Below are 14,223 nucleotides of genomic sequence, written 5' to 3' on the forward strand. Positions count from 1 at the left end.
GTGACGATTGGAGAAATGTCAATCATTTGTCAACATTGTAAAGCATTAAAGTACAGTAGTGAACCTGCAGGATTATGTTGTGCTGGTGGCAATGTACAATTGCCTCAATTGGTTCCACCACCTGAACCGTTACATTCATTAGTTAATGGGATTGAAAGTGAGTCTAAACACTTCTTGGCTAACATCCAAAAATATAATAATTGCTTCCAAATGACATCGTTTGGTGCAACGCATATACTACAAGAGGTTCATGCCTACTTTCAAGGTAGTATACCATAATTGTTTAAGTGAAACTCTAATTTGTATTTGTATCACAATTAATTTAACCAGTTCTTAAAAAAATACAGATACAAGGACAAATTCATCACCTACTGGGGGCAATGCTGCCAGTGCCAGATGCAGATCATAAATTTTTGCAAATTTATTTTATGGGCAATCAAGATGTGGAAGTTGATACACGTTGTGGTCATAATCCAACCGTCAAGCGAATCATTGTCCAACAACTGCAAACATTTCTTCACGAGAATAATGAATTAGTGAAGATGTTCAAAATGGCACTGGATCGGATGCCATCAGACAGCCATAATATTGTAATAAGAGCCGACAAAACACCTGCTGGAGAGCATGCAAGGAGGTTTAATTCACCGACAATAGATGAAGTGGCTATTGTCGTTGTTGGAGAGAATTTGCAATCAAGAGATATTGTACTTCATCGCCGGAACAATGAATTGAAACGTGTATATGAAACGCGTAGAGCTTATGATGCTTTACAATACCCATTAATTTTCTGGCAGGGAGAAGATGGGTACCATTTTAATATCAAAATGGTTAATCCAACAACAGGTAATTAGATTATACAAAATAACATATTTTATATGTTTAATATATAAATGTATTTTTTTATCATATGTACTTCCAGGTGCTGATACACACAAAAAAGTCAGTGCCATGAATTATTATGCATACAGACTCATGATCCGTGAAGGTGAAGTAAATCACATTTTGATGTATCAACGGCTCTTTCATCAGTATGCAGTGGACATGTACGTCAAAATTGAGACTGAAAGATTGACATACATCCGTCTTAACCAACAGCAGCTTCGATCTGAAGAGTACATTCATCTTCGCGATGCAATCAATGCTGACGGCAATGTAAATAATGTATGAAGAATGACAATTTTACCGGCCACTTACATCGGAAGCCCGCCCCACATGCACGAGTACGCTCAAGATGCGATGTCTTATGTTCGAAAGTATGGCCGTCCAGACATATTTATTACATTCACCTGTAACCCACAATGGATTGAAATAAAAAAAGAACTGCTACACAACCAAACACCACTTGATAGGCATGACATCACAGCCAGAGTTTACAAGCAAAAATTAAAATCTTTAATGAATTTCATTACAAAGCATCGTGTGTATAGCCAAGTACGTTGTTGGATGTACTCTGTTGAGTGGCAAAAGCGTGGTTTGCCACATGCTCATATATTAGTCTGGTTGGTTGACAAAATAAGGCCAGAAGAAATTGATTCCATTATTTCAGCCGAAATTCCTGATGAAACGGTTGACCCAAAATTGCATACGATAGTAACTAAACACATGATACATGGACCTTGCGGAGTTTTCAACAACAGGTCACCCTGTATGATCGACGGCAAGTGCTCCAAACGGTACCCGAGAAACTTGGTTGCTGAAACCATCTCGGGAATCGATGGTTACCCATTGTATCGTCGGCGATCAGTTGAGGACGGTGGACGATCTGTAGATGGATAGAGCGGCACGTCCACCTGTGACCACATCACAGGTTTCTTCTCAATTTGTGCAACTGATCAATTCGCTCGCACTTTGCTGTATGCTGATATGCGGCGCTACTACACATGGAACGCATCATCAAAGTCTTTTCAGCGTCGTAAACAAGGAACACCACTTGAAGGATATGAAAATCTATTTGCCACAGATGCTATAGGCCGTATATATACAGTACATCCTAATAACGATGAATGTTATTATCTTAGATTGTTATTGGTGAATGTTCCTGGTCCGACATCTTTTCAACAATTGCGAACAGTGGATGGACATCTGTGTGCGACTTACCGTGAGGCGTGTCAATTATTACGGTTGCTTGAAAACGATTCGCATTGGGATGATACGCTCAAGGATTCCGTGATATCTTAATCGCCGCATCAAATTCGCACACTGTTTGCGATTATAATATCGACATGTTTCCCCTCAAATCCGAATGATTTGTGGATGAAATATAGGGATGACATGTCTGAGGATGTGTTGCATCGCGTGCGTTGTGAAACTTTGAATCCTACATTGGAAATTACGGCAGAGATTTACAATGACATATTGATCATAATATAAGATATGTGTTTGTTGATGGCAAATAAAGTACATATTGTCGTGTTTGGGCCTGACAGCACCCAATCATGCTATGCAAGATGCATTAAACCATGAGTTGCAAAGAGAACTCTAGTACGATACTCAAGCTATGACCGAAGCAATTCGCACAACTGTTCCGCAATTGAACGAAGAACAAAGGATTGCGTACGATCTTTTAACACAAGCTGTAAACAGTGGGTTTGGGGGGATTTACTCTCTTGATTCTCCTGGGGGTACTGGGAAAACGTTCCTAATTTCATTGCTATTAGCAAAGATCCGATCGCAAAATGAGGTAGCCCTAGCGTTGGCTTCATCTGGAATAGCAGCAACTTAATTAGAAGGCGGACGAACTGCACATTCAGCCTTAAAATTACCATTAAACATGCATATCAACGAAACGCCAGTTTGCAACATTGCCAAAAATAGCGCTATGGCGAAGACTCTCTAAGTATGCAAATTGATAATTTGGGACGAATGCACAATGGCCCACAAGAGGTCGCTGGAGGCACTAGATAGGACGTTAAAAGATTTACGTGATAACCAAAACATTTTTGGTGGAGCTATGATACTGTTGTCAGGTGATTTTCGTCAGACTCTTCCAGTAATTCCTCGATCCTCGATCGAATTCATCAAATTTGTGGCGGCACGTAAAGACACTACAATTAACTACTAACATGCGATTGTTTTTGCAACAAGATCAAACTGCGACTGTGTTTTCGAAGCAGTTGCTGGATATTGGCAATGGTAAGGTCGCAGTTGACAGCTCGACCGGATTAATGACTTTTCCCACAGATTTCTGTCACTTCACAGAATCGAAAAAGGAGCTTATTCAGCGTGTTTTTCCGGACATTAAACAACAATATAATAACCACGATTGGCTAAGAAAACGAGCAATATTGGCAGCAAAAAACAAAGATGTCGATGATCTCAATGCTACCATTCAGAATTTCCTTCCAGGAGAGTTGTTTACGTACAAATCAGTTGACACGGCCACAAACCAGGATGACGTAGTCAACTATCCTACAGAATTTTTAAATTCATTGGACTTGCCTGGACTACTACCATATAATTTGAAATTAGTATGCGTAATATTAATCAACCTCGACTTTGCAATGGAACGAGATTGGTTGTGAAGAAACTCATGAATAACATCATCGAAGCTAAAATAATCAAAGGAAAATACAAAGGAGAGGATGTCTTAATCCCACGAATACCTATGATTCCAACGGATTTGCCATTTGATTTTAAGAGGTTGCAATTTCCCGTGCGTCTGGCGTTTGCGATGACCATAAATAAATCGCAAGGCCAATCGTTGCAAGTTTGCGGACTAAACTTAGAGTTTCCCTGTTTCGCACATGGACAATTATACGTTGCGTGTTCGCGTGTCGGAAAACCAACATCGCACCGCAAAAAAAAAAACTAAAAATATTGTCTACCAGAAAGCACTATATTAATTAACTGTATATGATCATAACTGTGTTGTATTTAATTTAAGCAAAGATTTGTTTATCATGTTCACAGTCCAGAAACGAGCACATCCAAGAAAATTTTAAATTTTTGTATATGAAGTGTATAAATATAAATAAATGACTTAATATGTATATAATATGTGCATTTGGATCCTTAATGTCAACGTGTATTAGTAACTCTTTATTTCCATCAACTTGGCTCCATCTACTTGGGAACCACTTGGCTCGCCAGGACATGATAATATGGTGGAAGTACTAGGCGACTCGGACAAATCTGATTCGATCAGAACATTATCAATGTTGAGCTGCTGGCTGGCTGTCTTCAATAACTTGAGAGTCCTGTATGTCTTCGGCCGATAAATTTAATTCACAGAATGTCTCCTCAGATGATGAAGATGGCATTATAGAAACGTGTTTTGGTTTAGATAGCAGCTTTTGCTTTAATATATTTTTTTATACTTTTGCCCTGTTCACGTGTATTATTCGTTCTACATTCTTACCACAATTGGTACAAAATCTGAAGGTAACAGCGATTATGTCGTAGCATTCGTCGCACCTTAATAATAATTTAATACAATCTGGACAGTTATTATTTTTTTTCTGCCGTTCCATCCACTTTTTACAAAACGGACAATGCATTTTAAGGAGTTGAGGGATATATAGCTTCACTATAACTATATTATAGTTGTTTGAATTCTTTATTATCTCGATGACAGATGTAGTTCTTCTTCTTTTCCTAACCATGGCCATCGTCAAAAAAAAAACGACAGATGTAGTTTGAGTGTTATAGTGTAAATATTTGTCAGTATTCACTCAAAAAAAATTGTCTATGGTAAAATGTCACTTGCAATGTTAACGTCTCTTTGCTGTGCATCTATACTATAATTCTTTAATATTCCTAAAAATCTAAAAGCAGCAAATTTCAATAAAATTAAAAAAGTATTGTGTCGTGTGTTTGTGACTTACTAAATATGCCTCCAATAATTAGGCGGTGCGAAGTTCGCCGGGTCAGCTAGTTCATAAATATATTATTACAAGAGCTGAAACAAACAGGAACGTTAGCTCGAAAAATTATTATGTGTACCGATTAATGATTTGGCGCGGCCTGGACAAACGTCATTCTACTATGTCGTGAGCTTTGTCAACAATATATGGTCGACATGTACGCGAAAATAGAGGACTAACGACTACGATACTTACGATATAATCAACTCAAGCTGCGTGACAAAGAGCACATTCACTTACGAGACGCTATTAACATCAACGCCGACGTCGCAGAAATTGGTAAGTCTGTCATTTTACCATCATCGTAAGTAGGCAGTCAACGTCATATGCAAGAATATATACAGGATTCTATGGCTTACGTGCACGTATGTGGACGACCGTGTTTATTTATCACGTTCACATGTAATCTAAAATGGCCAGAGAATTCATCTTTAATTAATAAAAAAAGCCAATGTTATCTGCTTGAATGCCAAAATCGTTCTGTCATTTATTCTTAATCTTTAATACAACATGACTTAACTTCTAAGCTTAATAGCGGGATTCTGTAACCAGTCTTTAATCTCTATTTGAGACATTTTGAGGTAAAGTCTCAATTTGTGACTAGTTACTATTCACTGAACAGTCTCTAGCGTTATAGTGCCCATACACGAGCACACAAGTGCGTTCGATCGGTATGAATTCGTTTGCCCATACACGACACACAAATCCATTTTGCGTTCGTTCTTCACAGAGTTAACATGTACGACAGGAAAGCGGAACATTTCTTCGAATTTATTTCTAATGTAGCACTTTTATCTATTTCTTTGTATTTCGTTAATAAGTTATTCCAACTTTTATTTTTCTCAATTTTTATATTTATCACTTTTCATTTGCCAAATTGTCAATTCATTTTTTATAAGATCAATAAATTCTGATACGAAATCTTTATTAAGGGGGGAGCCTGCTTTAGAAGCTTCAAACAATAAATTTTTTTCGTTTTGCTTAAATTTTCTTAAAAATTATCTAAGAATATGTCCCAAAGTTATAGATGGGAATTCGAAATATTATCGAAGCTAGAAGGGAAGTGACCGAGCGTCTAGCAGATTTATATACATACATATGTATGTATGAGCGCTTGGGCAAAAAGCGAAAACTTTGAAGCGTGATTTCTCGGTTTTTCATTTCTACGATTATTCTTAATTGGCGGGCATCATTGACATAGAATTAACTTCTATTTAAACAAAAAAAATTAAAAAAAGTCAACTTTTAAACAGCATAAAGTAAAATTTTTTTGGTCAAAAGCCACTATTTATTCAATTTTTATAAAAATTTTAAGATTTGACACTTTTTCTTAGAATTTTCTCAGCTTAACTAGAAGATAAATTCATAAAAAATATGAATCTCTTTAAATTTTTTGTTTCCAATAGAAATTACGACCTGCATTCTGCCCGCCGTCCGAAAAATGCACATGCGAGATGCATCGGGCAATTGCTTCCCAAAGGCAGAATATCAAAGATTTCGTATCCAAAAAATTTGTGAAACATGTTTAAATATATAACTATAAAGCCTAGAAATTTCGCTTGAATCAATTATTTCTTTCCCTCCCAAAAAAATCCTCAAAAAATCGATTTTTTGAAGCCTCGAAAGCAGGCTCTGCCCTTAACATTTGCCATTGTCCGCGATCTTCACTGTTCGGCGACACGAGAGAAATGAGATTTTGTGCGCCGACAACGCCATACACGATAAACATGTTCGCGCACCGATCGTAAAAAATCAAACATTTTCGCGAACATGGATCGGTACGCGAACAAGCCCATACACGATAAACTGCAAGCGCACACATACCGATCGAACGCACTTGTGTGCCCGTGTATGGGCGCTTTTAGTCTCAAAATATTTCCTCAAATTTGAGACCTGATAGTTAGCGGGTCACAAAACTAAAAAGAACTCTTGTCTGCCATTTTGAATATGTTGAATAGAGATCATCATAGATATTAATCGATTGTCGTTTTTTTTATATTTTCAAACATGAAAAGGTTAAAAATAAATCTATAAACAAAGAAATCAGTAAATATTGTGAAACAAAGTCAACATATATATTTATTTTTATTGACAGTTATGTTTTTTGACTATGTTATGGAAAATTTAATATTTGTTATCGACATATTTATTTTCATTCAAGTGAAAAATCATCTCTGAATAATGAAATGTAATAGATTTTGTGACTCACTTACAGAATAGCAAAATCGCCTCAAGTCTCAAAAATTGTCTCTAACTTAAAATCTCAAATTTAGACACTTGAGACTGTATCATAGTACAGAATCGCACGGTAAAGCTAGCGTCTGTTGTTACAGCTATATGAAACGTTTATTTATTTATGTTTGTGCACTTATTGCTGTCAGCAGTTTTGATGAGAATGTATATACAATAATTCTCCACTTTAACTTGCTGTCAGCAGTTTTGGTGGGAGCGTTTATACAATGATTCTTAACTCACCGCTTTGGTGAATGAATCGTCCCGATTCAAAGATGAGTAATACTTAATTCTTTCATTCATGTATGCGATGTCAACAGGTTGCATTAGAACTTGTTTAATTTTTACTTCCAACTTATTTTTCCTGTTTTTGAATTTACAAATTATTAGGGGTATTCAGACCGAAACCAGTTAATTTGGTAATTCGTTAGTTGATACTTCGTTAAAAGGCTTAACTGTGAACATACATTTTGCTCTACCTCTGTAGTATGGTAAATTTTATTCCGAAACAGCTGATTCAATTTTATTAGAGTTAAAATGCCTCAACAAAGTGCAAAATCAAAAATTGTCAGTCATTTAATTGAAAATTATGTGGAACAGATCAAATTTATTACTGGTAATTACTTTAAATTGATGTAAAGAGAAGCATGGAACTAACTTTCAAATTATTTCAAGACATATTCAGTGAAGATGAAGATTTGGTAGAGGATACTATTGACGAGGTGTATGATAATTTGCTCATTACACTAAACTGTCGTAGAGGTGTAGAAAATATTGCTCCAAAATCAATTCACTGGTGCGATTATATTTTAACCACAATGGATGAAAATCGGTCCGTCAAATGCTGCGTGTAGATCGAACTCAATTTACTCACTTATTGACCCTCATATCAAGTGACGAAGTTTTTAAAAAATGTAGTGGCAAGCAATTCACGATTGATATACAGCTAGCTGTCGTTCTATATAGAATGAATACTAGTATACTGCATTCTTCACAATATACTACTTGATAACAGTGAAAATAAGAATTTCACCGAGAGTACAAATGAAGACATTTGTGAAGAAGAAGTGGAAGAAACGATCTTAAATAGCTTTGAATTAAAAAGACAATCGTTATATGTTTCCAAATACTGTTTAATTAAATAAAAAATTATAATTAAATCAAAAATTCATTTTTCATTTTTATATATGTACATATAAAAAGTTGTATCACTCCAAGATATCACATTTAGATATTTGTACATTCTTAAAAATTATTAAACGTAACAATAGCATATAAAATTCATTCTTATTACATAAACATTCTTAAAAATTATTATACAAAACATATAAAATTGTTATATATTATATTTGTACTTTAGTTCAATCATTGCCAGTCTTTCTTTTAGCTCTAACTCCAATTTTTTTTATTTCAAAATCTTTATTTAACTTTTCTCTGTCCACTTCTAGCTTCAACTTTTCTTTTCAATTTCAATTTGCTCAAAAAACTGTTCTCTTTTCTTTTGTATATCTTTAAGTTCACTAAGAATATTCTTTGGAGCACGTTTTTTCACTTTTTCGAGGAACGACGGAGTGGTAGGAGGAACTGTTGCTACCTCTGCTCCTACTATTGTCTGTTCTGCTTTGTTGTTAAGTGAACCCGATGGTTCCGCAGATGATTGTGATGATTCGGCTGGATTTTCCACTACCTCTACAAGGTCTGCAAAATCGCTGCAGTATTGTGACACTCCAGAGTTGCACGTCTCCACAACACAATTGGCTTCGGATTTACTCCCAAATAGAACCGAAAACCGTTCATAATTCGGACACATTTGTGAAAGTTTTGCTGAAAGAGCATCGATATTTGTTGTTTCAATTAATTTTTGGTAGTACAATTGGGCGTTTGGTTTCTATAAAAAGACGTATTAAAGTGTTTAGTTAAAGCTAATTGTATAAAGAACTACCTCAATTTCCACATTTTCTAGTAAATATTCTAGAACCAAATGGTTTTCCTCCTCACTAAATTTTTTTTGAGGCATTGCCCTCCTGCGTATTTTCTTTTGAGGTTCCACTGAAAATAAGTATTTAATGTAATAAAAAGCAACTATTTGTTAAAGATGTACTTACTTTTGCAAAATTTTTCCAAATTCACGAAGTGAGCACCAAATTAATTTTTCCCGCTTAAAAATATATAAAGCAACGAACAACAAACTAACAGCTGATGTGAAATTACCGAGTAACGAAACAATTACCAAGCTTGCCAGATGGATAGTTCGTTACTCGGTAGAACGATAATTTTAAAAGAACAAAATACATGTAAAAACCTACCGAACAACGACTAACGAATTAACAAGGCTGGTCTGAATACCCCTATTATAATAGTTTATACTAGTACCCTGCAAGACGGAGGTAACAGATTGCACAAACACATTTAAACATTTTCAGCTGTTCACTAACACTGTTACATTTTCTGGAATTTTCAATTGAATGGGAGAATACGTAAGTAAGATAGAGAAAAACTATCGACATTCCAAACATATTGTAATATTAACTTGCTAGAATAGGAGAGACGAATGCCCAATTTTTCAAGAAGAAGAAAACGAAAAGCGCAGTTTATTTTGGATTTTAAAGGGGTAAGTTCGTTACTTGATAATTTGATACTTTATAATTAATTTATATTATTTATATATACATATGTATATTATTAATTTCTTTTGTAAAGAGAAACTAAAAGGCTTAACTAGGAGAAAAAGGTAAGCATTGTGAATTGAATATTGTGTGTATAATTAAAAATTTTAATATTACAGAAAACATTTGGAGGATTCAAATATATTGGGTACAACAAACAAATAAGAGAGTAAGTTTTAAATTAGTAAAGCTAAATAGCGCATATTTATTTCAAATAGTTGCTATAGATTATGCATTTTTGTGAAATATGTAATTTGTACTTTATATCTACATATATATGTATGTATATACATACATACATGTGTAAATGTAAAAAATTTAAAATCTAAATTGAAACGAGTTGTGCGGTTACAATTATAATTGTGCCGACTTTAGAATACCGTCCCACGATTTCGGGAATAAAATGGGTATTGTCGGATTGAGGAGGTTTTTCAGAATTAGTGAAGTGCTAGTGAACATAAAAAGCGAAATATAGTATGTAAGTGTAAAATTAATTTACACCAGAAAACTTCTTGATCATTTCGTAAGCGTTTTTTTTATATGAAGTTTTTGCTTTTTTTGAGAGCTGGAAACCCACCTTTAAACGCAAATATCTCGAATATTTAAATTCTTGAACTGGATAACCTCCTCCATAATTAAAAATGTTCATTTGTTCGTCCAAGGTATCTGTTCGCATGCAGAATATCTAAAATTGTTTAAAATAAAAACAACATTAGTGTTTCATCATAAACATACATATACGCATTTCTGCTCCTAAGCAGGATTTTAAAATTAAATTAAAATTAAACTTTTTCAAGCTTCAAGCAAATGAGGAGTGTCTTTTCAAAAAGGATATTTACATTTTAATTTTTTTAAACTATTTATATAGTCTTTTCTTTAGTGCTGAAATACACAACTTCTTTACTTGGATGTTGATCTCAAAAAGATATGTCGCAAGTAAAAAGGGTTAAATTATGTGTCCTAAACAGAAATACTATTTTTCGGTAAATCAGTAAATATTTCCCTTATAATGTTTTCTCATTTTACAAAAATTAATTAAGAAATAGATATTCTCTTTTAAAAAGACACTTCTCAACTATATTTTCCTCCTGTAATATACTATTTGTAAGTATTTACAAATCAAAAATCTTTATCAAAGTAATATTTGTTGATATATTGTATTTTTTAATTAAACGACCACTTAATATTTTTAATTTTATATAATAATTATATAATATTTTTTTTTTTAGTTTTCGACGTGGATCCTATCAATCAGTTAAGTTTTAGTTTTAAATAATGAATAAGAAAACCTTTTCAAACCTCTTTGCGCTCCTCCAGCAGAACATCAGTATCAAAGCTATTAAACTGTAATTTATGGCCTAAGATTTGTTAGCCTCATATTTTAATTCTGATACTTCCCTGCAAGACGGGTAGTTGTTAGCAAACGTGTAAACGAGTTGTTATTGTTCACTTTTGCATTCGTTAAAATATTTGTTACTTTTGTTCAGAGAGTGGGAAAAAAGTAACACATAGCTATTAAATGTTCAATGGTTATCTCGCTCTAACTAATGGCAAATATCGCATGCTGCCTTGTTCTATCAGAATACATACATTTGTTAGCAAATCTCTTCACAGTATGTTACGGGTAACAAATTCTTTCGTTAGCGCAAAGCTTACCTATGTGTTATTGATAACAAAAAGTATTTGTTACCCGAATATCTGTTAGTGTTATTATTTTGGTTATCAGTTTGTTACCTTTAACATGTAACCATGTTAGCAGGAACAAGCATTTCTGTTACCCATTTGTTACTTCTAGCAAATTCAATTATTTTAAATAAAAGTAATTTTTTTAATTATTTTGCTTTATTTAATAATAAAATCAAAATCAGATATTAATTAAATTAATAATATGCCTATTATTATTGCATTCGGCAGAAAAATTATATACAAGTTATTTGAGTATAAAAATTATAATTGTAAAAATTCATATTTTTAAAAGTAAAATTAGACACTTCAACTTAGAACTAATATATACAAGTTAAAACTAATATGTACAACTTAAAACTAATATTTACAACTTAAAACTAATATATATAAGTAATAATAATAAAACTTATATTAGTTTAGCCCTTAGTTTATGTTTCTTCTGTTTAAAACGATTGTGGCTTAAGGCCACAAATCTCCGGAGCTCCCCACATATACTGCTTTTATCCTTGTCAGGAAATAATGGTACATTACATCCTCTGAAAACAAACCACGAAGTACGCCGTCCACACTGCCTTTTGCGCCCTTTGATTTCAATATTAGCCGCATCTGTAAAAAAAAATTACAGTAAATTATATTACAATCGCATAATATTTAAAAACGAAATATTTACCATAGCATCCGTGCTTTCCTTTTGGGAAAGTTTGTCTTCCACGAAGCGCACGTGCTCTTCCGATGACATGGGCAGTTTCGAAGCGAGCTCCACGTAATGCTCGTCCTCCAAATCACCGGTGATGCGGCTAATTGAATGGTGCGTCTTTGCCGCTATGACGCGGCATTCGCGCAATAATTTACTTTGCGCCTGCACCTCGGCCTTCACTGGCATCTAGAAAATTAAAATATTAAAATTAGCTTCTGTTTTAATTTGGTACTGTAATACTGCGTTACTTACTTTGTCTGTTAGGGACTTCTCAATGGCAGTGAGACGGGTCTCAATAGCATTCAGCTTCTGGATTATATCTGAAAAACATAAATGTATTTTTATAAAACAAATACTAATATATTTATATATTAATACATTATACCTGCATGGCCGCCAGACGATGGTGACGGTACCACAATTTCTGATGGTTCTGCTGGAGGAGCGCAAAAGAGGTTTGAAAAGGTTTTCTTATTCATTATTTAAAACTAAAACTTAACTGATTGATAGGATCCACGTCAAAAAAAAAAAAAATATTATATAATTATTATATAAAATTAAAAATATTAAGTGGTCGTTTAATTAAAAAATACAATATATCAACAAATATTACTTTGATAAAGATTTTTGATTTGTAAATACTTACAAATAGTATATTACAGGAGGAAAATATAGTTGAGAAGTGTCTTTTTAAAAGAGAATATCTATTTCTTAATTAATTTTTGTAAAATGAGAAAACATTATAAGGGAAATATTTACTGATTTACCGAAAAATAGTATTTCTGTTTAGGACACATAATTTAACCCTTTTTACTTGCGACATATCTTTTGAGATCAACATCCAAGTAAAGAAGTTGTGTATTTCAGCACTAAAGAAAAAGACTATATAAATAGTTTAAAAAATTAAAATGTAAATATCCTTTTGAAAAGACACTCCTCATTTGCTTGAAGCTTGAAAAAGTTTAATTTTAATTTAATTTTTAAAATCCTGCTTAGGAGCAGAAATGCGTATATGTATGTTTATGATGAAACACTAATGTTGTTTTTATTTTAAACAATTTTAGATATTCTGCATGCGAACAGATACCTTGGACGAACAAATGAACATTTTTAATTATGGAGGAGGTTATCCAGTTCAAGAATTTAAATATTCGAGATATTTGCGTTTAAAGGTGGGTTTCCAGCTCTCAAAAAAAGCAAAAACTTCATATAAAAAAACGCTTACGAAATGATCAAGAAGTTTTCTGGTGTAAATTAATTTTACACTTACATATATTTCGCTTTTTATGTTCACTAGCACTTCACTAATTCTGAAAAACCTCCTCAATCCGACAATACCCATTTTATTCCCGAAATCGTGGGACGGTATTCTAAAGTCGGCACAATTATAATTGTAACCGCACAACTCGTTTCAATTTAGATTTTAAATTTTTTACATTTACACATGTATGTATGTATATACATACATATATATGTAGATATAAAGTACAAATTACATATTTCATAAAAATGCATAATCTATAGCAACTATTTGAAATAAATATGCGCTATTTAGCTTTACTAATTTAAAACTTACTCTCTTATTTGTTTGTTGTACCCAATATACTTGAATCCTCCAAATGTTTTCTGTAATATTAAAATTTTTAATTATACACACAACATTCAATTCACAATGCTTACCTTTTTCTCCTAGTTAAGCCTTTTAGTTTCTCTATACAAAAGAAATTAATAATATACATATGTATATATAAATAATATAAATTAATTATAAAGTATCAAATTATCAAGTAACGAACTTACCTCTTTAAAATCCAAAATAAACTGCGCTTTTCGTTTTCTTCTTCTTGAAAAATTGGGCATTCGTCTCTCCTATTCTAGCAAGTTAATATTACAATATGTTTAGAATGTCGATAGTTTTTCTCTATCTTACTTACGTATTCTCTCATTCAATTGAAAATTCCAGAAAATGTAACAGTGTTAGTGAACAGCTGAAAATGTTTCAATGTGTTTGTGCAATCTGTTACCTCCGTCTTGCAGGGTTGTTTTGTGTTTTCAATTTGATCAAATTGGATTTCATTCA

The 14,223-nt window shown here is 33.2% G+C and overlaps 2 protein-coding genes and 1 long non-coding RNA gene across 3 annotated transcripts; all 3 read right to left on the minus strand.

Annotated features, from left to right (window-relative positions):
• Positions 1-8,373: 8,373 nt before the first annotated feature.
• Positions 8,374-9,307, minus strand: LOC120781932. Its single transcript, XM_040114101.1, has 3 exons — positions 9,200-9,307; positions 9,037-9,143; positions 8,374-8,982 (listed from the first exon to the last, which is right to left on the minus strand). Coding segments are annotated over exons 1-3 (546 nt in total). The 5' UTR covers positions 9,201-9,307; the 3' UTR covers positions 8,374-8,544.
• A 2,465-nt stretch (positions 9,308-11,772) lies between these two features.
• On the minus strand, positions 11,773-12,657 carry LOC120781934. Its single transcript, XM_040114102.1, has 5 exons — positions 12,644-12,657; positions 12,529-12,579; positions 12,396-12,463; positions 12,117-12,329; positions 11,773-12,052 (listed from the first exon to the last, which is right to left on the minus strand). The coding sequence occupies exons 4-5, from the start codon at positions 12,327-12,329 to the stop codon at positions 11,906-11,908; spliced, it is 360 nt and encodes a 119-aa protein (XP_039970036.1). The 5' UTR covers positions 12,396-12,463; positions 12,529-12,579; positions 12,644-12,657; the 3' UTR covers positions 11,773-11,905.
• Positions 12,658-13,687: 1,030 nt separating this feature from the next.
• On the minus strand, positions 13,688-13,984 carry LOC120781931. Its single transcript, XR_005706189.1, has 3 exons — positions 13,944-13,984; positions 13,824-13,854; positions 13,688-13,769 (listed from the first exon to the last, which is right to left on the minus strand). It is a non-coding gene; the product is annotated as an uncharacterized LOC120781931 (long non-coding RNA).
• Between the last annotated feature and the right edge of the window lie 239 nt (positions 13,985-14,223).

Source organism: Bactrocera tryoni, unplaced genomic scaffold (genome assembly GCF_016617805.1).
Source record: "Bactrocera tryoni isolate S06 unplaced genomic scaffold, CSIRO_BtryS06_freeze2 scaffold_741, whole genome shotgun sequence".
In the NCBI taxonomy this organism is placed as follows: domain Eukaryota; kingdom Metazoa; phylum Arthropoda; class Insecta; order Diptera; family Tephritidae; genus Bactrocera; species Bactrocera tryoni.